General features: G+C 52.7%; 5 protein-coding genes across 5 annotated transcripts; 2 read left to right on the top strand and 3 right to left on the bottom strand.

Annotated features, from left to right (window-relative positions):
• Positions 1–8,034: 8,034 nt before the first annotated feature.
• Positions 8,035–9,072, bottom strand: BO66DRAFT_469545 (DUF3455 domain-containing protein; the record flags this gene model as incomplete). Its single annotated transcript, XM_025652734.1, has 2 exons — positions 8,035–8,142; positions 8,248–9,072. 2 exons carry the CDS (start codon positions 9,070–9,072, stop codon positions 8,035–8,037), a joined length of 933 nt encoding a protein of 310 aa, XP_025506446.1.
• Positions 9,073–11,263: 2,191 nt separating this feature from the next.
• BO66DRAFT_418783 (putative plasma membrane SNARE protein (Sec9)) lies at positions 11,264–12,941 on the bottom strand. The gene is made up of 2 exons (XM_025649765.1): positions 11,582–12,941; positions 11,264–11,529 (listed from the first exon to the last, which is right to left on the bottom strand). Exons 1-2 carry the CDS (start codon positions 12,782–12,784, stop codon positions 11,470–11,472), a joined length of 1,263 nt encoding a protein of 420 aa, XP_025506445.1. The 5' UTR covers positions 12,785–12,941; the 3' UTR covers positions 11,264–11,469.
• Positions 12,942–13,351: 410 nt separating this feature from the next.
• BO66DRAFT_369271 (Sec1 family protein) lies at positions 13,352–15,773 on the top strand (the record flags this gene model as incomplete). Its single annotated transcript, XM_025645368.1, has 4 exons — positions 13,352–13,429; positions 13,492–13,687; positions 13,937–14,148; positions 14,206–15,773. 4 exons carry the CDS (start codon positions 13,352–13,354, stop codon positions 15,760–15,762), a joined length of 2,043 nt encoding a protein of 680 aa, XP_025506444.1. The 3' UTR covers positions 15,763–15,773.
• A 662-nt stretch (positions 15,774–16,435) lies between these two features.
• BO66DRAFT_409556 (U2 snRNP complex subunit HSH155) lies at positions 16,436–20,230 on the bottom strand (the record flags this gene model as incomplete). The annotated part of the gene is made up of 2 exons (XM_025649195.1): positions 16,436–20,139; positions 20,221–20,230. The coding sequence occupies 2 exons, from the start codon at positions 20,228–20,230 to the stop codon at positions 16,436–16,438; spliced, it is 3,714 nt and encodes a 1,237-aa protein (XP_025506443.1).
• A 1,075-nt stretch (positions 20,231–21,305) lies between these two features.
• BO66DRAFT_389914 (SAP domain-containing protein) lies at positions 21,306–22,595 on the top strand. The gene has a single exon (XM_025646889.1). It carries the CDS (start codon positions 21,581–21,583, stop codon positions 22,484–22,486), a length of 906 nt encoding a protein of 301 aa, XP_025506442.1. The 5' UTR covers positions 21,306–21,580; the 3' UTR covers positions 22,487–22,595.
• The last annotated feature ends 524 nt before the right edge of the window (positions 22,596–23,119 follow it).

Raw genomic sequence — 23,119 nt, 5'->3', positions numbered from 1 at the left:
TATAACCAAGATACTACACTGCATAACAGGCTCAGATATCCTCAGGCATTTTCCTCGCGGAAGCACCGGGATCGGATACCCTTACAACTTCTGAGTTCTTCTCCACCAGACACTACGAACACCCTAACTGCACTGGCAGTAGAAGCGAAATTAAAGCATGCACAGCACACTTACAAGTCCCTACTAAGTTCATCTTGGCTTCTAATTTTAACAGCGGAAGCCATATTCCACGCGGGAGAGAAGGACAGGGAGCTCATGAACTCCCCCCACCCCTTTCAACAGATTCACAGTTCACAGTAGCCGCAACAAGTATATCTGCTGTCCTGCCCAAGGGGGAACGAAGGGGATGGAGTGGGTGGCCCATGTGTAAACCGAAGCGAGCTGGCGGCCAGCGTCTTGGCAAATTGGGATATGGCACATGGCCGGCTGGCTGGAACAAGACCCTGTGGAGCAGACGGTAAATCTATAGAAACCGCTGAGTGGTGGTGATGTGGTGGTGTGCTGCTGCTGCTGCAATTGTGAGGCTAGGTGTGCCACTATGATACTCGAGTGCATCTGACTATTGCTATTAACTAGGTACAATACATACTTATAGTTGATTATAGTGTTGGCAGTATCGATAAGCCCTAGCGATCAGAGACAAGCGATCGAAGATCACTCTCACAGGCACACACACACATACGGTAGTAGTGCATGGAGTAACTAAGATCTGCAGTACCTGAACTGCCCTAGTGAAGCTGACATCCCCCAATGATCTGGAACCTCAACCCCCCCCCGGCGGGGTCTCGATCATAGCCAAGGCGCCAAACTGTCTTGCAAGAATTCAGGAACAGGGAATCTGCCATCGCGGGAGGAACTGGATGGATTCGGAACACAGACACACTTTCCTTGTTCGGGGGGTTGATTTCACACTCCAACCTTTCCTATAGAACTGGATCCAGTTTGACAGCAAAGAGGGACTTGCTTAACTAGTACAGTATGTACCTACCAGTAAAATTCTGAAACGAAGCGCACCAGGCCCGAAGTTCATGGACTCCACCTGTGTTGAGCTCGCACGCACTTCCGTCAGGGGAAAGGGAAAGGAGACGAAGGGTACTGGACGAAAAGGGAAATTCGATCACAACCGAATTACTCAGAAAAAAAAGAAAAGGGATTTTTAGACAATCTGTCAAATCTGCACGGGGCCCCTTTTTCTCTCGTTCTTGGCAGGATCCCACCGAGCGGCAGATCGTCGGTGATTAACATGATGGCGTTCAAGGGGATGTACGGTAGATTATAGTGGAAATTTACATATACGGGTATAGTATCAAAGTGGCTGGTGGGGTCTGGGATGTGTATGTAGATGTGTACGGTAAGATGAGAGGAGATTGAAAGAAAAATAGATGAATAGGGATGGGTTGAGCATACTTGTATGAGCGACTTACGACCTACCTAGCACAGTGCCGTCTCTTCAATCATCCTACCCATAGTAGTAGGTAAGTTATTATCCCTTTTGGTCAGTAGTTCATCAGACAGTAGGTTATATCTCTCGGCATGCAGCCGATGAAACCAGCCAGCCAGCTAGCCCCATGATCCAGTAGCTTTACTGCTCCTACAGAGCACTACACCCAAGAAACACCTCAAAGAGGGATGTCAGAAAACTCAATCCCCAATTGTGGATGTCCTGCAGGGGCAAAATCCCTTTTTCTTGTACCAGACGTTCGGGATCCAGAGGCAATGAGAGAGAGAGAGATCACGCGTGCCAAGAGAAATAGAACCCCGACTGAACTTTCCATCGATGTTCTTTTGCGGTTTTGGGTGTAGCGTTCTCTCTCGTTCGATGTCCAGAAATTTGGATAGGTTTTAGCATCAACCTTGAAGTTTACCGATCAGGAAAAGGGTAAAAGCTACGACTCTAGGTACCGTACTCAACAGTTGCGGGAAGCGGAGCCCTCAGAACTATGAGTACAAGCCACCAACACATGGTCTCCGCTTCTTCGGGATATGGAGTAGAACCGAGAACGAACCATCACCTTCATCTGGTTCGTTTCCGTAGTGGCAGGACTAGCTTACCTTTCTTTCGCAAGTCCCATGGCTGGATTTTTTGACAGTCCCGCCCAGACGGAGACTTGGGGTCAACTTTAGACCGGGGTGTAGGTAGTCAGTAACCACTGGTCAGCGGTCACTGATTGGAGAGCCCCTCCTGTAAACCTATGGATAGAAACATGGGTCCCTCCAATCCCTTGGGTTGTTCTCGGAGCAGGGGAAGAGGAAAGAAAGTGGGGGTGCAGAATCGGAGGCAATTGAAGGGAACAGGGACCGTAGCCGGGAAAAAAGGCACTGCGCAGTTTGATATGATGGATGGATACTTAATGAAATCAAGTATACATGTTCTTCCTCATTGGCGTGGGATTCCGGTAAATCCCCGTAGTCAATGAGAAAGACTGAAGCTGAATTCTGCAGGTGCAACTGCACTGTGTCTAGCTTAGTAGTTATCTACATGCGTACTGTTTGATCCTCAGCCACAGCAAGACTGTCAACAGATTGCACGGGCAACCTCGTACAAATCATGCTTTCCCGCGGAATGAGGCGGAAAGCCCGGTGGCAACTTCGAGATCCAACATCACCACCGACGGGGCGGCTCAAAAAATGAAGCACCTCAGACACTCCTCGCGCAACATTTACTTTGTGTACCTAGTACTCCCCGAGCAAGTACTCTGTAGCTGTAAGATCACGCTCCCCTCCAAATAAGCAAGCCACCTGCGAAGAGAACAGCAAACCCGCGCGAGCAGAACGCTATTGGCATGCAAAGGGAAAATTAAAAAGGAAAGAAAACAAAAGCAAAAAAAAAAGGAAAATCAATCTCCAAATCCCTGCGCTAGACCAAAGGTAGAGAGAGCATGCTAACGCAGCCGCAACTTTCCCCCGGGGGACGGCAGATAGTCGATAGCCGAGCTTGGCTCCGACAGATGGCCCAATCAGACTCGATGCCCCACCCACAAGCTGACGCGTGCACATTTCCATCCCACGCTATTCTGCTTCAAGCCCGGGGAGCGGAGCCCTGCGCTATTCCTGCTCAGGCATATGGCTTGCCCTGTTTAGGCGCAAGGGTTTCTTTTTTGTGTTCTTGTTTGTGGTTTTTGTTTTTTCCACCCCTAGATTTTCCTTGGTTATATTTGTGATAGATTATAGGTAGCTAATCAGCGCAGGGCTATTTAGTGACTTCTCATTGAGGGGGGGGGGGGGAGAGGGGGGAGAGAGAGACTACTAGGTAACTAACTAGTTGGTGTTCACTATGCAAACATTCCAAATAAGACACTCATCATTATCATCATCATCATCATCACCATCAGGTCAACAACACATATAGTACACGCAGAATATGAATGAGACGAGGAGAGGCTTATTTTGCTTGGTACCTACCAAGACTGGGGCGGTAAAAACTGTCAGTCGCTCAATGCCAAAAAAAAATCCCAGCCCCGAAGTCACAACTCTAATTCAGTGCTTCAACAACCCCCAAAAACTGACAATTAAGTCCGAACTCAAAAATAAGAAAGTGTGTGTACACTCCGTAGAGCCCTGAGATGTCGGGCTCCATTGGAAACCACCCCTCCTCCCCCCGGCAAGGCCCCATTTTGAACCATACAGAAGTCAACTGCCACAACTTGTGGTTTGTTTTCTCTTCTCAGGGTTACAGGAACTAGTAACCACCTGAAACGCGCCGGTCCAGGTTTTTTTTTTTCTTTCCTTTTCCCTTTTGCCTGTCGGGGATTCAGCCAAGCAATTCAGCACTCGACCGCGCCCGCCCGCCCGCCAGCCAACGCCAACACTGAACCGCTATTCTTCGGGCTCCACTATCTTCTCTTCACAAGAACAATATCCATGCTAGCACACTATCCTACAAGAGGCTAATTGTGGCTCTTCCGGTTGGTTGGTTGGGAACTTTGGGGAGACACACACACAGAGGGGTAAAAGTTCCAGCCCATGATATCACCTGCGGAAATGGGAAGCGGGCGGCGGGCGGGTTGTCATGTTGGAGTGATTCGTTCTGTGGACAGGCAGATGATTCTTCCTAAAAGACTGGCTTCTACACTTGTAAGGTATAGGAAGGTAGTATCACACTTAAGGGGGGAGAAAAGAGAGAGGAGACGAGGCAACTGAAAAGGTTGCACCACCACTTGGCTCTTTTCTAGTTCAGGTTGTTGGGAGGGCGAGAGCGAGAGCGAGAGGTCACTATGGGAAATTCCACATCCATTCCCCCCCTCGTAGTGTACTCCGTAGTGTTACAATAGTTCTCGATTGTTGAAAGGGGCTGAATAATCGAGGGAGGCCTAGAATAGGCAGGTCAATTTTTTCCCACCCTCTCACTCATCTACAGTCTAGAGTCCAGACTGTTTGTTGTGCTGAGAATCTACTGATCCTCTGGCGTGAGATGGACTGAGAGACCGTCAGGGGACTAGAGGAGAATAGTGGGGGAGAAGGGAAAAGGGAAAAGGACAAGACAGGTTGACCAAGACTTCCAAGCCAAGCGCAAACATCCCTGGCAGGTTCACTCTTCAGCTCTCTCTTTTCTTTCTGTTGCTGTGTGTCTGTGCGTCAGTCAGTTTTCCGTCCGGCAATTCAGGGCCTGACTACTCCGTGCTCACTGGCCACCATCATCACCACCTTTCTCTTGTGACGCGTAAGTTTTTCAAGGTTGACGACCGCATGTTCTATCCTGAGACAGACAAGTAAGACATGGCCAACCCAGTCAGGAACGGCCGCAAGCCGCGGAACCAAGGACCCTGAAAAACCAAACCACCGCTCGAGTACCAAGCTTCCTGCGACGGCAAGCCTCAGGACTCGAGGACTTCCGTGAGAACTCCGGTGGGCGGGAAAACAAACCTAGTGTGCAGAAAGTGGAGATGAGCCGGCCTTGGCATATGTCAGCTTATTTGATGATTTGGTTTACAGTTGGTCATTGTTCTCTGCTCACTACATCATCCGCAGCATCAGCATCAGGGATTGGAGATGTTATCTGATGGTTGGTTGTATGTTGATTGCGTGGCTTGCTTAGGCGACGGTGGGATGGTAGATCCGATCGGAGTTGAGTTCAGTCCAGTAGAATCAGTTGAGATTCACAAAGCTAACGCTCTCACCACTCACCCACTCTCACTTACTTACTCACGTCACTTAACTTAAAGTACTTACTCGGAAATCACTAGCGCTGGATCAATGCGTCGAAAGCAATCTATCTGAAGGCGAAAGAACGGGTATACTCCTCTCTCGACAATCTAATTATATTCCTCATTCTCTTATTCTGGTAGACCCTGCATTTAGTCCTCGCTGGGAAATAGGAAGCTACTGCTACCTACGCAACGTCATAAGTTCTCTCCCCCCGTCCCGCGTGTTGGACATACACAGAGGAGAAGAAGACAAGACACGGGAACTAAATGAACGATCTGAACGATTTAGTCCAGATAAGGGAGGTAGATGGGCTTCCCTGCATTTCCGAGTCTCAGATCCACCACCCCTCTTTCGTCGACTATACAGATGAACCGTCTTGGGTGACAGGGATCAACCATATATCCAATTATAATTAATACAGCGACAACAACAACGCATTGGAAGTTCGGGATACCTACCACCTTTTACCATCTGGACTTTTCTTCCTGGGGCGTCCTTCCTTCCTTCACATGTCCCTCGGGTCAGAGCTCATCGCCCGCGGCGGTTGAGATTGAGCGTCGTAATGCTGCTTGCGAAGTCCCTCAGGATCGCGAGCACGACATTCGTGGTGTTTCATCTGGGTGCTATGGTAGTTGCACATTTATTCCTCCGAGCCTAATGCTTGGTAGTTATTGTGTATAGACGTTGGAGCTTGGGGTTGATCTTCAACGGGTTTCCCTCGGGATAGGGTGGTCAGGTACGTCTAGCTATCAATCAGCATAGCACATACTGAGTCTGCAATGTGCGTTGATTCATTGTATAATGCGACTGGAGGTCATCATCAACAAGCCCCCGATCAATTCATTACTCCGACTCCATCCACCACCACCACCACCTCCTCAAAATTCTTTTCTCATACAAAATTGTACGAGTAGATTTCGATACTCATAGACACAATCAATACCTGCATCCCAACCCACGGAAAACCCCCAACCACACCCACCTCTCCCGCTTCCAACTCCTCCCCCTTAACCAAATAAGTAACCAAGCAAAGACAGTGGCAACCAGGTATTCCACCACCACGACGGTAGTATACTACATAGGACAACCCGCATACCAAGTTTCTAAGTATACATATCCCAAAGTAGATGTACGTGTGTAAAAACGGGAACTTTTTTCTTGAACTCGGGAACCTGAGGGGGGGGGGGCCTTCCATTCTCCACTTGACTTTCTACATCGAATCACAACCGACCGTTGCGACGCACGCCAAGAACCACTCACATTGACAATGGGGGGCCGGCTGGAGTCCGGCTTACGCGGCTTTTCACAGCAACTGGGGAATGAAGTCACTGGTGTTGCGCTTTTCTCGCTAAGACAATTACTACTGTACAATTTATTACCTCACCTTCTTGGATGGTTCTCATCATCATCATCATCATCATCGTTGCTGTTGTTGCTATTTTGGATCTTTGGTTAGGGGTTGGAGTAGGGTTGGTAGTGAAGGTACTGTACCTACGGAGTTGGACTCGGGATTTTGGGTGATACTGTACGGTGCGAAATGATCGTGATGGATGGGATGGGTTAATTGTGTTAGGGGTGCTGGCTGCGGTTATGGTACTCCGTACCTAGGTACCCATGGACCATGCCGGACAATAGGGTTGTTCTCCTAAGTCATTCTCGAGGCTTATCGATAAGATATACCAGTGCTTGTATACTCGCTTGTATATTGTAGATATCGCATGTAGATGTAGATGGAGGTTTTATCAACTCGAACACACCGCGATAGGAGAATACATTATCTGGGTTCATGTCTTATTCGCCAGGCGAGAGAGCCAGTCGAGATATATTTTATTTGTACAGTACTCTTCTATGAGTATTGATCCTCCATGTAAAGGAATAATGTCTTACACATGGGTTGACAACAGGAAGGACGAACGGAAGAATAACTTGGACGGCAACTACAATTTCTGCTGCAGTTATCAATGGGTGGCCAGGCAGATAACTGAAACCCTGCCCCTACATTCTCTTCGTAAGTTGATGGCCTTTTGTATATGATATGGCTAGTTAACGCCAGAGCCGGAGCCAGAGCCGGAGCCAGCTGGAGTATAGACTTAAGGGCAGGGCACCCTTGCCACACAGGTAGCTCTAACTTACTAGATCCCTGACTTTCTTGCGTAAATTTGGACTCCTGCAAGTAGAGGCAGTTTGCTTTTGACATTTGGAGTTGGCACGAACGCACTTGCATTGAAGGAGGATTGGACAGACAGTAGTATGGATTGGATATCCAGTCATAGAGATATAACCAAGGGCTGCCTGCAACCTCTTTTATATCAGGGGCCTTAGGGTGCTTTCTAGGCTGAGGGGAGCAATGATCGAGTTCTTGTTAGATGATCACTATCCGCACCTCTGACCGTAGAGCTCCCACTCACGGCCTTTCCTGACTATTTTGCGTATGAGGATGGAAATTCAACCCTGCTTACGATACTTCTGCACGTTGCCTGATATCTGCGGCACGGACAGGCAGTGTGTGCCAACGACATTCAACTGAGTATACGCATCTACCGCTCAACTGCCTTGTGACTGGGGATATAAGTCTTGCATGTACCTATTCAATGCATGGCATCAACTCCTGACCGAAGAAAGAACGTTGTAGAAGGTCCATCGCTTGGAATTGGTCCCATTATCTCGATATCATGATTACGAACCAGCAGGTATAACAAATCCATGATGCTAGCACGGTATTCTCCCATCTCAAATCCCAGTAAACAGGCGCACTCATCAATCATCATCGCATCATATCCTCATATTCCTCGTTTCCCATTCAAATCCACCATATTCCATGCATGTGAACCGGCATACCTCCCACTCTCGATGGAACCATTCAAATCAAACCACAGTGTTGGGAGCATCTCATCCATAAAACCAATACTCCGCCGCATACTCCACCCCGAACTCCCCCTCGTGCGCCGCGCAAGTCGCCGGACTCATCCCTCCCGCCGTGTGGACACGGTATATCTCCTGAAGAAGGGGCATTCGCCCAGTTAGCATATCTCTGCCCCCTATACACCCATCCGTTTCTGGGGTTGGATGAGCAAGGAAGGAAGAAGAAGAAGAAGAACGAACATTGATACCAGATCCCTCCACCGCAACCATCTTCAACCAGGGCACATCATCACCTCCACTACCAGGGGCACTACCAGGGGCATTCACACTCTCCACCTTCTTGGCCTTGACCCAGTTGGACTCGTATCTTCCGCCGTGTTCTCCGAAGGTCGCGGGGCGGAGATCGAAGACGGGCATTGCTGCGGCTGCTGTGGTCGAGGTGGTGGAAGACGATTGGGAGGGTGAGAAGTAATGCTCCCCGATGATTGCGGACTGGGACAGCATCACGGCGTAGAAGGCCAGGACTTCCTGCGGGATGGCCCGGGTGAACCCTGGGAGGGCGTGGAGGAATCGCAGCGCATGGTCCTTCGGGGTTGCGGCGAGGCAGGAGATGTCGTAGAGCGTGGCGACAGCGCCGGTGGCGATGGGGGTCGCAGAGGCATTCTTGGGGGTGTTGTCCTTCGAGGTGGTCGGGCAGGTGTAGTTCTGCGTGCCGCGGCCGAGGGCGATGAATTTGAGGGAGAGGTGGGCGGAGGGGGGGCTGAGGTGCGCTGCTGCTGCTGCTGCTGCTTCCTCGTGTCCTCGTTTGGGGAATCCTGCTGAGCGTTTGCTGGTGGTTTGGTTGATGGAAACAACCTCGAGGGGGCACTTGGTTAGGCGCAGCGAGGAGAGGGCGTGGGAGAGGGAGATGAAGCTGGTTGCTAGGTGGACGGCGTTCGGTGGGTGAAGTTCGATTTCGGTTTCTGTTTCGGTGGTGCGAGGGGAGGAGAAGGGGACTGCGGCGGTGAAGCTAAGGATGCTGAGGAGGATGAGGAGGGTCTTGAGGAGGGACTCGAGGAGGCGCATCTTGGTGGTTTTGTCTTCGGAATGATGATGTCTTTGGATTGAGTGTGGATGCAGAGGGAGGTGTAGAGGGACTTTCGGGTGGTAGAGATGATGAGACCTGAGAGATGAGATGAGTTGACATGATATCAGACAATTGCCAGGAGGGTGTTACTCTTATTATGCTATGGTCACTTGCTCTACAGTAAATGTGCCAATGTTCACCTCCCACAGCAGCTGACCTCTGCCCCTCTCTTGTTCCTGCAGCAGAGCAGCATCTCCGTGCCAGGTTGGCATCCTAAGTATGCCTCGCCAAATATAGAATGTTGCGGCGAAGCAGAAGGCATGAGGGTAGTGAAGTTATCCAACATCTACAACTACCAAAGATGCCACATCACTGCTACTGATCCTTCAGCAGGGCACAGCTCGTTATCAATAGCTCCAACACGCCCTCAACTGTGCCACAATAGAAGGCAATGGCGAGAGCCTGGCGAGTCGAATGCATGATATGGCATAGAAGCGAGGCCAAGGCCTAATGAGACGGAGATAGAACCCGCAAGGTTTCGACGAAGCGCCGCACCGCAGATATGCACTCCTGGCGAGCCAAGTTGGCCAGGCAGAATGTTCCTATTTGCTGGCTATTTCTTTAAGGTTCTTGGGTATCTCAAAGCTGCCGTCGGGTTGGTTCATGCTCGCTCTTATCGAGACAAATATACTGCTAAGCGCCTGGAGGGTCGCCAAGTATCAGGACGCCACACCATCATCTAGTCTTTTTCCTCTTTTACCTTATGAGAAAGGAAGATTGAAATATCCTCCTTAATCATGAACCCGCTTGTCTTTAGCGATTCTCACCTCGCTCGACCGATTGCATTGGGGTAGCAGACAACCAACACCAGCACAAATCTAATGCCTTTAACCAGAAACAGGACAAATTTCATCACAAGCACTCAACCACAAAGACACACTACTCCAAGCTACAGCTACGGAGAAGACCTCGAGAGTCCATCAAGCGCCATCCAATGTCTTGTCCCATCTGTCCCCAGAACTCAACGAGGTGCTTCGCTGCACCATTGTTCACTTTACACCTATATCACACCCTGGCGGATTATCTACACATCCAAACACAACGAATATATGGAGGATACCGCGAACAAGGCCTTTACCACAGGTATACTATGATTGCAAGAACCTTTGGGAAAGGAGAGAACTAAGCCCATCTACGCGTCCTCCACCAAGACAAACTTCACATCACCCTAACCGAGCTACTAGTAAATACATCTAGACACCTACCGTTCCCGCGACCCCGAACCAACCAGAGAGCATTCATGAACTTGCATGGCACTGACAACCCTCGAGACGGATATCTGCTTCATTCAAAGCCGAAAACGGTGTGTCTGTTTGATCCACCCCGAGTCAAGAGAAGCTTACCCCTTTCCCCGTTGGGCACATCCCAAACCACAGATCCGGATAGAAAGGTTCATCCTCTGACAGACTTGGACAATATGACATCTGAGACACGGCCTACGGTCAACACAGAACATGCCGTCCAGACGCGAGCCGTTATTGTTCTAAGACACAAGTTAACCACCCTGAAGTAATCGTCCGCCCGAAAGAAGCTGACGTAGTCTGGGTTTTAGCGTTAATACTACTACGTATCTTACAGTGCAAGAGAAAATATACCTACAAATCTGAGATCGAGAAACGGTTAGACTAACATCAGAATTAGCAGGAGTGGAGAGCACTTATACTATGTAAATCAAAAACCGTTGGGAGATCCAAAAAATTCCTCCGATCTGTGTTGGTGATTGGGGGGGATGGAAAAGAGAATGAAACATGTGGGAATATGAAAGTGGGACCGGACTGTCTTCGATATAATGTACTATGTGTATTGAGCGGACGCAGAACATTCCTCGGATTAAGATTAAATCTCGCAGGTGGTGGGTGGTGTTTCAGATTGAGATTACTTGGTTGACGCGTCGAGTGAGGGCTTGTGTATAAGATTGATTAAATGAGGGATATTCGAGACAGGGTCGGGAGTGCCCAGTTCGAGGCGTGCTGGGGTTGTTTGAGATTTTGCAACTATGGGGTTGCATGATAAATGGTCGGTTTAGTGGTGTATGTACAGTGCGTGTGTACAGTATGTATGGCTGAGCTACAGCGTTGAGAATAGTCGTTCCTATTCTGCAAAAGTTGGGAGGATAGGCACCAGGCTGCTAGCAAAGCACAGAATTCTATTGTATTGCAATTACTTCCTCCCGCCAAGCAAGATTCTGCAGTATTTTGATAATATCAACTGTAGTGTTTCATCAAGTACGAATGTAGTATACCTAGGAACGCCGAGCAGATGGGATATGTGCATTTGAAAAAGGGAAAAGTGCGACAGCGCCAGGCAGTCAACAAAACGTTTATTATGGGGTATGTCTAACGGATCCGGTCCAGCTTGGCACGGTTCATGGCGATTTGCTCGTCGACAAAGTCGCTCTGGAAGGTTTGTTAGCCTCACGTTCAGGATCCATAAGCCAGAGATTCTTACCTTGCCCGTGATACGTTCCAAGTGACGGTTTTGCTCGTCCAGCTCCCGGCCCGTGGCTTTGGCGAGACCGTTCAGACGGCTTGCGGCACCGCCAAGCAGGTCCAGGTTCTGCTCGATCTCGTTCTCCATCGCCTCGTCCTCACTATCCGCCTCGAACTGATACTTGGCACGGTCGGCGACGTTGGTCCGGCCCCGCGTGGTCTGCTTGCTCGCCTCGCGGTCGATCTCCCGGAACGTGCGCTCCATCCGCTGGTTGGTCTTGAAGGCCTCGTTCCGCGTGCCGTCGCGGGTCTCCCGTTCCTGTCGGTGGGTGTCCAGGATCCGCTCGTCGCGCTCGCGCCGCCGCCGGGCGCTGGTGAAGGGGTTGGAGACGTGCACCGCGAACATGCTCTTGTTGAGGGTCTTGAGCTCCTTGGCCTTCTCCTCGGCAATTCGGCCCTCGATGGTCGCCACGTCCAAGCTCCGCTCCGCATCATGGATGCGTTCGCCCTGCGCGCCCAACCGAGCCAGCGTCTCCCGACCGGTCTCCTCCGCCTGCGCCGCAATGCGGAGCGCGTTGCGGGTCGAAGCCACATCCCCCTGCTTGATGAAGCGGATATCCTGTTTGATCGTCTGGATCTCCTCCTCCTCCTCTTCCTCCGCGGTCAGATGCCGTTCCTGGTAGGTCGATGTGTTGTAGTCGTTACTGCCGCCGCCGTAGGCCGCACCGCCCTCCGAGTAGGGCGGCGGGGGACCGCCGGCCTGAGGCTGCTGCTGCTCTGCTCGTTCCCTTGCTCCTCCGAAAAGTGCATCTCTGTTGGCATCCGCGGCGGCGGAGTCGTTGGGATCGGTGCTGCCTAGCCCTCCGTAGCCACCGGGGCCGTACCGGGAGGCTGCTGGCGACGCTCCACTGTTGGCGCTGCCCCCGAAGCGATCCGATCCATATCCACCCTGGTTTCCATATCGGTTCGGCGCATAGCCTTGTTTATTGTCTCCGGGGATGCTGGCGGGACCAGGGGCCGGAGCGGCGGGTTGCTCCCCAGCTGGAAGAGGGGCGACGCCAGCTTGGATCTTGGCTTTCGTGTAGGGATCAGTGGGGATGGGTTTGGCATAGGGGTTGGCCGGAGGTGCTGGGCTCTTGCTCTTCGATCGGGAGCCGAACAGCGCCAGGCGGTTGGAGGAATCGTCCTCGTCCCCGGACTTTTTGAAGCCGAACCTGCCCATGGCGGTTGATCTGTGGTCGAGTGGGTTTAAGGGTAAGAATGTCAATTTGTCGGAACGGCCAGCAGGTGGTAGAAACCAGATTCTCAAAAAGGACAGATAATGGTAGAGTAAGAGGAAATTTTAGGGAAAAGAAGTAAAGGAGATAGATGGATGTGAGAGGGGCGAAAGACAGGCAGGCAACGTTCAGGGGAGCAGCAAGCCTCAGGCACTATAATTGGAATGATCGGAATGGGGGGGTGGAGGGGGGGGAAAGGCGGAGGGTAATCTCATTACATTGGTGATAGCTGCCATTCAGAAGGATAAAGGCTGTTATGACGGTCTCAGTACCAGAGAGCCGTGACAGGCTGTGTTTCCACTAAGCCTACAATGGTTAGTGCAGTGGCTGGACCCTTCCAAGCCTCCTTCCAAACCAACCAAACCAACCAAACCAAACCATCGCCCGCCGGAAACGTCCGCGCGCGTATCTCCGACTGAATCAACTGAACCAACTATCAACCAACTAACCAACTTGACCATCTTAACGATCTTGACGAATTTCCTCCTTTCCAGTGATGCTCATTGGCAGTCATGGCGCCGTATTCGGGGTCTGATGCAGACTACTTCAAGGACAAGGCGCGTAGGGATCTGTTGACCCTCCTCGAAGGCGTGAGTAAGGCTTGCTTCTACCTCTGGTTGCCCGTGTACATCAGCTGAATCCTTCGGTGCAGGTACGCGGTAAGAAGAACCTCATCGTCAGTCAAGACCTGGCTGGTCCAGTCGGACTGTTCGTCAAGTTCTCTTTGCTCCAAGAGTACGGTGTAGATCGCGTCTTCCTCCTGGAAAATGGCAATGTGGACTCTTCTCAACGCAATGTCGTCTTCTTAGCGAACGCTGAGAAGCTTGCTCAAGTGCGGGCTGTGGCAGGTACGTCGATTTCTTCCTGTTTACCACCCTCAGCACGCCTTCTTCGTAAGATAAGCTGGATATCACTCCTTCTACCCAGGAGAGTCTTGCTTGGGACAGACTGTAAAGCGCGCAGACTCCCCTCTACTCTACGTAGCCAGTCACGCGCTCCCAATATCAACCAGTTTTGAAGATACCAGCTCATTCATAGGCTTTCTCTCTCTTACTTTTCTGATTGAAGGTCATCAGTATGAGCTAACATGCCTCTAGAACAGGTCAAGCGCCTCCAGCGCAATGGCAGCATTGAACATGAGATCTCTATTTTCTGGGTTCCAAGACGGACACTTGTTAGCAACACAATCCTCGAGGAAGCGGGCATAATCGGAGACGTGAACATCGCCGAATTCCCGCTGTATTTCATGCCACTGGAACAGGATGTCCTGTCTCTGGAGATGGAGGACGCCTTTATTGATCTCTACCTGGTAAGCTTGCCCGGTGCAGCATGTTCCCCAAAACGCAAGTAACCAACATCCATGTAGCACAAAGATCCAGGATGCATCTTCCACTCCGCGAAGGCCCTGATGGACATCCAGCAGAGGCACGGTTACTTTCCTCGGATTATCGGCAAGGGTGACCATGCAAGGCGACTGGCCGACCTGCTTCTCCGAATGAGAAAGGAGCTGGACGCTGAAGAGAGCTCCGGGCTCGCCGGAGTGTCAGCCCGCGGTCTATTGCCCAGCGCAAGCACAGAGAGCCTCATCATCATCGACCGCGAAGTGGACTTTGGCACCCCCCTCCTCACTCAACTGACCTACGAAGGCCTCATCGACGAGACAGTCGGCATCAAGAACAACCAAGCCGATATCGACACCTCTATCATCGGCGGGGCGGCTACTGTTCCGCAAGCGCAGGAATCCTCCAAAGGCCCGCAACAGCCCTCGTCCTCCAAGCAGCACCAGAAGCGCAAGATCCAACTTGACTCATCAGATCAGCTCTTCAGCCAACTGCGGGACGCCAACTTCGCCATTGTCGGCGACATCCTCAACAAAGTCGCGCGGCGCCTCGAGAGCGACTATGAAAGCCGCCACTCGGCCAAGACCACGACGGAGCTGCGCGAGTTCGTCAACAAACTCCCCTCCTACCAGCTCGAGCACCAGAGCCTGCGCGTGCACACCAACCTCGCCGAGGAGATCATGCGCACCACCCGCGCCGACATCTTCCGCAAGCTCCTGGAAGTGCAGCAGAACTACGCCGCAGGCTCCGACCCGACCTACCACCACGACGCGGTGGAGGAGCTCATCGCCCGCGACGTCGCCCTGCCCGCCGTCCTGCGCCTCCTGTGCCTCGAATCCTGCATGTCCGGCGGTCTGCGGCCGCGGGACCTTGAGAATTTCAAGCGCCAGATCGTCCAAGCCTACGGCCACCAGCACATCCTGACCTTCTGCGCCCTCGAGAAGATGCAACTCCTTCAGCCCCGCGCCTCCACCAATCCCACCTCCCTCCTCCTTCCCACTACCACCACCACTGCCGCCGCCACAGGAGGTTCCCCCCACCACCACCAACACAGCGCAAGCCCGCGCACCAACTACAACACCCTCCGCAAAACCCTGCGCCTCGTCGTCGAGGAAGTCAGCGAAAAGGACCCCAACGACATCGCCTACGTCTACAGCGGCTTCGCCCCGCTGAGCATCCGCCTGGTGCAGTGCGTCCTGCAGAAACCCTACATCCTCTCCCTGGCCCGCGGTGGGCCCGTGGCCGCCCCAACCCAGACCCCGGCCCCCGCCAGCGCGACCACCTCCTCGCCGGGCTGGCTGGGCTTCGAGGACGTGGTCAAGGGCGCCCGCGGCGCGACGTTCAGCCTCGTGCAGAAGGGCGACGACAAGGCCGTTCGCGCCCGCCAGACCATCAGCGGCGCCCCGGCCATCAAGACGGTCTATGTCTTCTTCCTGGGCGGCATCACGTTCACCGAGATCGCCGCCCTGCGGTTCATCGCCGCCCAGGAGGCGTCCCGGCGCCGGATCGTCATCTGCTCGACGGGCATTGTGAATGGGGATCGCATGATGGAGGCGGCGATTGAGACGGGGCGCCTGGCGTGATGAGGGATGATCTCAGAGGAGAATTGAGTAAAAGGTGACGGTTGTGGAATTCACATGACAGGATAGGATAGGATAGGATAATATACTTCACCCACTCGTTCATTCTCCTATTGTTCCTCCTTAATCTACAGTGTATCATTCTCCCTGCGAAGTCAGCCTGATGATCCCTGGCAAGCTAAGTATCATTACTTTCCACCAATCTTGTCCGCCGCAGGACCGTATATTCTTCGCCAGAGACGTGCGATGTCCGGACTAGACAAAGGGTAAACTCCCACATTCGGAGCAGGAGAAGTAGGAAAGAGATCGATACAGCCCGATGGTTCCACATCAAAAAGAAGACATTACGTAGAAGGCTAAGCCAGAGAGTTCCCAGGTTCCAAGTACTACACTTCCGACCACTGAACTTGAACGTTGAAAAATGTGATTTCTCCCACATAAAGAATCGATAAAAAACAGAAGAAAAAACACGCCAAATCCAGCCTCGGCAAAACACCGTAATAGTGAACAGGTCCCCAGTGTGATATGATTGATGCTGACAGGTGAAATGATGGAAATGATGATGAAAAAGTAGCCCAGTAATACGTAGCTAGTACCAGATTGTTTACATACATGAACCACGATGAAAGAAAAAAAAAAGAAAGGGTTGAGATTTGACGGGGAGAGGGGAATCAAATCAAACGATAATGGACAATTCGGAGCGATCCAAGCCGTCATCTTCGAGGTTGGGGTAGTATGGGATCATTGCATCTGCGCTCTGCACATACGCGTCGTTGTAGAGGCGCCAGTAGGGGACGCGGACCTTGCGGGCGGGGTGGAACAGGCCGGCCCAGACGTAGTTCATGACGGTTCCCGTGCCGACGGCCATGCGGATGGCGTCGATGGCCTCGATGACCCGGTCGATGACATGCGGGCTGGTCTCGAAGATGTTGGGGAAGACCAGGTTCAGGAGGTGGACCATGGCGTCTTCGCATCCGAGGCCCACGACGCCCAGCGCGATGTGCTTCACCACGCTGGCGGCCGTCTGACGGTGCACCTGGTCGCGGTCGATCAGGGCGTCCTCGAGGAGCGGCGTGACTGCGTAGACGTAGTCCTTGGCCATCTCGCCGATGTATTCGAACAGGAAGGACATAGCCTTGAGGACACCGTTCTGCACGTTCAGCTCGGGCACCCGGTACTCGTTCATCAGGGCCGGGAGCACGGTGAACGGCGCGCAGGTTTCGGCCACGATACCGATGGCAACAGCGGTACAGACACGTGATTGACGTTCCTGGACACGCAGGTTGTTGAGCAACGTGGCCAGCACATCCTGGGGACCAATGGCCTTGGCGATGAAACCGAACGTGTTATTGGCGGCACGACGGATGCCCTTCTTGTGGGCCTTCAACATGTCCAGGAGCTCGAAACAGATACGCATCCACTCCCTGGCGTTGACGGATTCCGGGCCACGGTCGGCGATACGACCAACCAGATCGATGGTATTCTCCTGGACCTTTTCGTGACGGTTACGCAGGATAGGCGTGAGGCGAGGGAGCAGGTCTCTGATCGGCGGTTGCATCTGATTGATACCAACCACGGTGACGATAGATCGGAGGGCTCCCAGGATGGAACCGAGCACTTCGGGATACTCCTCACCTAAGTACTCGTAAAGCACGATACCAAGCTTGCCCATCAACGCGTCCTCACCACACTGCTTCATGACCATGGCAATGCGGGAGATAAGGTCCGCAGCCTGCTGCCGAACCGTGGCCGACTTGTTGTTCAACCGCCAGAGAATGGTACTGACAATCTGGGGAAGATAAGGCTTGCAACGAGTGCCAAGGGCGTTGACCACCGTACCGAAGCCGTTCAAGATGACAATATCCTCAATGCTTTGCTCCTGGAAAGCATACAGGACACCATCAATCAGTCTTTCCTCCAGTCTCTCGGAGATATCCGCGGCGCCGAGGGCTGCGATAAGCTTCTCCACGGTCTCCACAGTCATCTTCCGGTAGGGTTCACTCTCATCCTTGAGATTGTTTACGACGCGCTCGAGGATCTCACCCACTCCCACCTTCTGTCCAAGGTCCACCGTCGTGTCCACCACCTGACGATAATTCCTCCTATCCAAAGCCATACGCCTCACCCAGAAACTTTTGAAAAAGTCTGTGAGAACATGCTCTTTGAGGTAACTGGCTGTCACACCATCCGTGCTAGCACACTGTGACACCACCTTGAGAACGACCTTCTTCATCTCTTCATCTGGGGATCCGAACTCGCGGAGCAGAATCTCCATGATCTGGCTGGTATAGTAGTTGGCATATTCTTCGTCCATGAGGGGAATGATGTAGCCGACAGCTTTGAGGAACGCAGCCAGACCTTTGCCACGCTGCTTCCGGGCGCCGGTCCACAGAGGGTTGAGAATCTCATCGAAGCTCTCGATACCATAAGGGTTGGCAGCTTCAGCCAAAGCCGCGACGGCCAGCGCAGTGACCGTTCGCACCTTAGCTTGCTCATCACTAAGGTTGTCCGCGATACAGTCGACCAGTCCCTTGAGGTGAGGCAGGATGGCGCAGCCCATGAGAATAGGAATTTGTTGAACAATCTTGACACCTGTGTGTCTAGCCTGCCACGACTTCTTACTCCGGCATACAGCACGAAGGAATGGGAGAAGAGCAGGAATGCCAAGAGCAGAAGCGACAACCGCGAAGGCTCGGGCAGTCGTGTTCCGGACATATTCATCAACGTGGTCGATATCCGGTCGCATGGTACTGATCATGGTGGCTAGACCAGCGGCCTTCGCCAAGTTCGAAATGATTTCTCGGCCCTCAACACGGGCGTAGTAGTCTTGGTCGATAAGCAAGGGCTCAATAACCACAAGGATCTTGTGAACATAGGGACGAACGAGATCATCCAACTTGTAGAGGACACGGTCAATGACCTTCACCAACAGATGGCGCTCCTGGTCTTCGAGAGACTTCTCCATGAGAAGGGGAAGAATCTGGTTGAACAGAGGCCCCGCGCCGAATTGCCGTGCGTTGTCCGTGAGCTGACGCAGGGCTGTCTTTCTCATCGGCGGCGTGCCGTTCTTGACCTTCAGCAAGAGTCGCATGATCTTCCGTTCCTTCATCTCCTCGACTGTCATTGAGCTCTCGTCACCTCCTTCCATGAGTTTGCCAAAGTAGGCCATGTCCTCAGGCTTGAAGAATTGGAGGTCTCCGACGCCGGGGATCTCAGTTGGAAGCTGTTTGCCCAGCGCACGAGCACTTTCAGGCTCTTGCATCATGAAACCACCAACACCAGTGGAGCTGGCCATGGGTGCTGGAGTAGCCATGAGCTTCCTCGCAGGGTTCCGGATCGGGGCATATCCTGGAGGAGGGTCGAGGATCTTGTAGCCCTCAGACGGCAACATCAAATCAAGCTCTTCGTCCGACAAGGGAGCATTGCGTCCAGAGATATCAGTTCCAAAGCTAGTTGGAATCAAAGGTGCACCTACTTGGGAGGGATGCATGGGGGTGGCAAGCCCTTGGTTGCCGACCGGGGTCGCGGCTGTAAGTGCTGGTGCTTGATCCCATCGGGAGCGACGCTTGGGGGCATCCTCGGCAGCGCCGGGGGCAACCGGGGCGGGCGTCTGATCCCAACGGGACCTCTTCGCCTTGGTGTCGGCGGCTTCAGCGGGCTTGGGAGCCTCCTCCTCCTCCTCAGGAGCCGGCTCCGAAGCTACATCCCACCGCTGTTTGCGCTTGCGACCCGAGGCGACGGCCACCGTGGAGCCGGCGTCGGCGTTCTCTTTGTCTTCCAACTTCAGCGTAGCCTCGTGCTCGGTAACATCGTTCTCTCCACGGGCCCGCTTTTCTGCGATCAGCTTCTGGACACGTTCTTCTTCTTTCTCAAGTTCCCGCATGGCCATGACTTCACGGTAAGTCTGGCCCTCCTCCCCCTCCCCCTCTACATTGGCGTGAGTGTTCGCAGCGAACGGATCAGCGCGCGTGGGAGTCAGCGGGCCGCGGTTGAAGCGGCGCTTCTGGTAGTCTGTCTCACGGTCGGCGATCCTAGCTGCCTTCTCGCGCCCAAGAAGGATGTCCTCCTCTTCTACCCCGTTGCCGTGGGCGAACTCGTCGATCTGGCTCCGGGTGGCAGTGTACTGGCCCACCAGGCGGTGGCCCGCGTCCGCGTCCTCCATCTCCTCATCGTCGCCATTGACGGCAATCGAAGTATCATATCCCGCAAACTTGTCGGCGCCTTCGCGTTCGTAGAGGGTCGTGTCGAAGGATTCAGTCAGGGAGGCCTTGGTCGAGTTGTCAGTGCGCTGGCTAGACGGATCAAAGGTCCTAGAACCTTTACTTCCAGCTGCAGCAGCATTGCGCTCAGCTTGGAGCCGACGAACGGCTTCAAAGTCAGCTAGAAAGGGGCGGTCAGTCAGGGCCGGAGGACAACGGCGGTTTGAGAGAGAGAGAGGGGGGGGGAAGAGAAACATCATACCGTCAGACATGTTGGCAGCTATGGAGATCCCAAGTGTGAGATTTTTGACAGACACTCCCAGATAGGGGTCAAGGCAGCTACATCCGGATCGGACAGAACGATGACAGCAAGCTTGATGGTGAAGGGAAGTGACGTCCTTGAGGCGAAAATATCAGAGAACATCAGGTGAAGTTCGGCGGCGGGACTAGACTGCTGACTAACAGCAATGTCACGTGTGGATGGATTAAGCCAGATCGGTCAACAGCTGAAATGTCGACCTGGCATGGACAGAATAATTTATTATTGATAGTGCTGCTTTCTTAAAGTAGCTGATTGAGATATTTAAGGCGGTTCTTTTGAATGCTACATGTCCGTATGTGTTGGTCTCGGGCCAATAGGAGTCATCGTTAAAGTACTCCGGATCTGAAGCCAAAAAGGGTATATATATATCAGCAAATACTCCAACCACTCAAGTGATTCTCGCTAACTACATTCAAGCATGGTCGGAGCGAACAATATATCAAGCCTCAAGCTACTCTACAGACCCGAGACTATCATCTCAAAACCACCAGCCAAATATCACTGACAGTAGTCACAACATGAGCATGAGTATAAGAAGAGCTGTTTGATTCCAGTGATAACAGACAACTCTTGGTCACTTTGTTGTCAATATTGAAGAACAAGTCCAGGCATCAAGTAATCCAGCTTTCTTATAGCAGTAAGTCTAACGCTGACTTGCCAGAAATGAGTTGCACTGTCTGCGGAGAGGCGGTGCAAAAGCTGGCGCTGCCGGTGTCTCTCGCCTGCCATGTCATAGTTCGGCATACAGTAGCTGCGCATTGGCCGCATAGAAACTCTACTTCAACTGCCAAATGTTTCACTCGAGCTTCTGAGGTACTAACATGCGAATGAATGAGACATCTGTCAGGTCAGCAGTCCCTAAAGATTCAATTCAAGATTAGCAGGTGTTCTGTTCGGTATAGTTGAAGGTATAGTTCTGGATGAAGGAGCAATGGCCCTTACGTCAGCTTTACACGTGATAGCTCTTCCGGAACGGGCAAACCGCAGCCAAACAGTCGCCTCCCGTCTCAAACACGTCCCCCAACCAGCTGCGCTTTTTTTAAACTTCTCCTGCCATCTATTCCATCGCTCTCTAAGATCTCCCTCGTTAACGCTGCGCGTATTCATCATCTCAGCAAAGCGCACATTCGGAAATCCAAGCGGAATTGACCATCTCAGCGGGTCCTAGAAGCGCCAAGCCGATTCGAATCGAAATACCACCTCCGCTCACATACGTCGTCAACGTCCTGCGCCTGCTATTCTCCACTGTCTCTCTCCATACGGTCAATTGACTTAGTACATCGCATACCAGCTATACACCATGACGACCGATTACGGCAAGAAGACCAACGCAGAGCTGGTCGAAATCCTCAAGTCCCGGAATCTTCCGCATAACGGCAAGAAAGCGGAAATGGTGGCTCGCCTCCAGGAGGATGATAACAAGGCCGCTGAGGCTACGAATACGACAACCGAATCTGCAGCTCCAGCAGCAGCGGATGATGTCATCGATTGGGAGGATGACGAAGTTCCTGCCACGGAGGCCGCTGCGAAGAGCTCCACAGAGGCTGGGGCTGCTGCCATCGCGGCCGGTGGAAAGGGGGAAGTCCCCAACCCTGTTGCTGTACCCAACCAGAAGCTAGACACCGATCCTGCTACCACAAACGACCTTAAGGTTGAATCGGAGGGTGCTGCTGCTTCTGCGGAGGTGAAGCCTGAGGCTGCCACGGACGCTCCCGCTACCGCTACTGCAGGTGAGGCCGAGCAGAAGCCGGCCCCGAACTTCGCTGCGGGCCTTCCAATTACGGAGATGGAGGAGGAGCTGAAGAAGCGTAAGGCTCGGGCGGAGAAGTTTGGAATCACGGAGGAGTCCAAGGCTGCCATTGAAGCTGCAGAGAAGCAGCTGGAACGGGCGAAGCGGTTCGGCTCAGCTGCCGTCGCGGCCCCCACAACCGAGGTTGGGGTGAAGAAGCTGGATGAGGCACTTCCGGAGGAGAAGTCGCGCAAGCGTGGTCGCGGTGAGAATGAACAGGGTGGTGGTCGGGGAGGAAAGAGACGCGATTTCGGTGGCGGCCGGAATAAGTCCCGGCGACAGGGTCGCGGGAATCGCAACCAGGGTCAAGGTCAGACTCAGCGCCAGCAGCAGCACAATGGAGGCGGACACAAGGGTAGCAGTCTAAGTGAAAAGGACGCCCAGGCTTTGGAAGCCAGGAAGAAGAGATTCGGATAGGCTGCTCCTCGGCTTTCTGGCTTCTCGGCTTTACCTTTCATTCTATCTGTTTTTCATCTCGCTCGGCGTTTAAGGGAATTCAATATCGATCTTCAGACTTTTACTGGTGTGCTTAAGCTTTTTGAAGGAAGCTGCTATGGTTGTCAATCCAATTCTGTAGTATGATAGGACGGCAGCGAGGAAGCTCGCCCTGGTCAATCAGATCGGCCAGATGCTCTTGTCCCATGCGGTAGTCGTACAGTCCTAGTGGGTTGAAGAGTTAGGGAGAGTGGGACAAGGCCAGGGCTATCGTTACTATGTCGACAATCGGACCTTGATCGGAGATTGGTGCTGAACGAGGACAAAGCACCGTTCAGGGTGACATCCAGTCCAACATCTGTTTGTGTGTCTTCTGTTCCTGTCTTGTGCCATGTTTACTCTGCTTTCTGGGAGCTCAAGCAAGCCGGACCCGTTTCGTCGACAACCATGAATAGATAGAAGCGGGCTGTTTGTGACGGTCAATATTTTCTGGAGGTTTCTAGACGGTCGTGTCAAGCTGCAAGCTATGTTACTGTGGCGGTCGGTAGCGGCAGCCTTGACATGTTCAGCTGAAAGGTGCATGACAGGCGCCGGTTCCTGCAGAAACTCTGACAG

The sequence above is a fragment of the Aspergillus aculeatinus genome, assembly GCF_003184765.1.
Source record: "Aspergillus aculeatinus CBS 121060 unplaced genomic scaffold BO66scaffold_11, whole genome shotgun sequence".
Classification (NCBI taxonomy): Eukaryota; Fungi; Ascomycota; class Eurotiomycetes; order Eurotiales; family Aspergillaceae; genus Aspergillus; species Aspergillus aculeatinus.
Note: the sequence above shows the minus strand (reverse complement) of the source record. Positions and strands in the feature narration are given on the sequence as shown.

Excerpts from the sequence above, each read along its gene's own strand:
- BO66DRAFT_418783 (XM_025649765.1), bottom strand. The coding sequence starts at position 12,784 with ATGGGCAGGTTCGGCTTCAAAAAGTCCGGGGACGAGGACGATTCCTCC. Across the intron at positions 11,530-11,581 it reads TGGAACGTATCACGGGCAAG|AGCGACTTTGTCGACGAGCA; the intron begins GTAAGAATCTCT and ends CAAACCTTCCAG.
- BO66DRAFT_389914 (XM_025646889.1), top strand. The coding sequence starts at position 21,581 with ATGACGACCGATTACGGCAAGAAGACCAACGCAGAGCTGGTCGAAATC.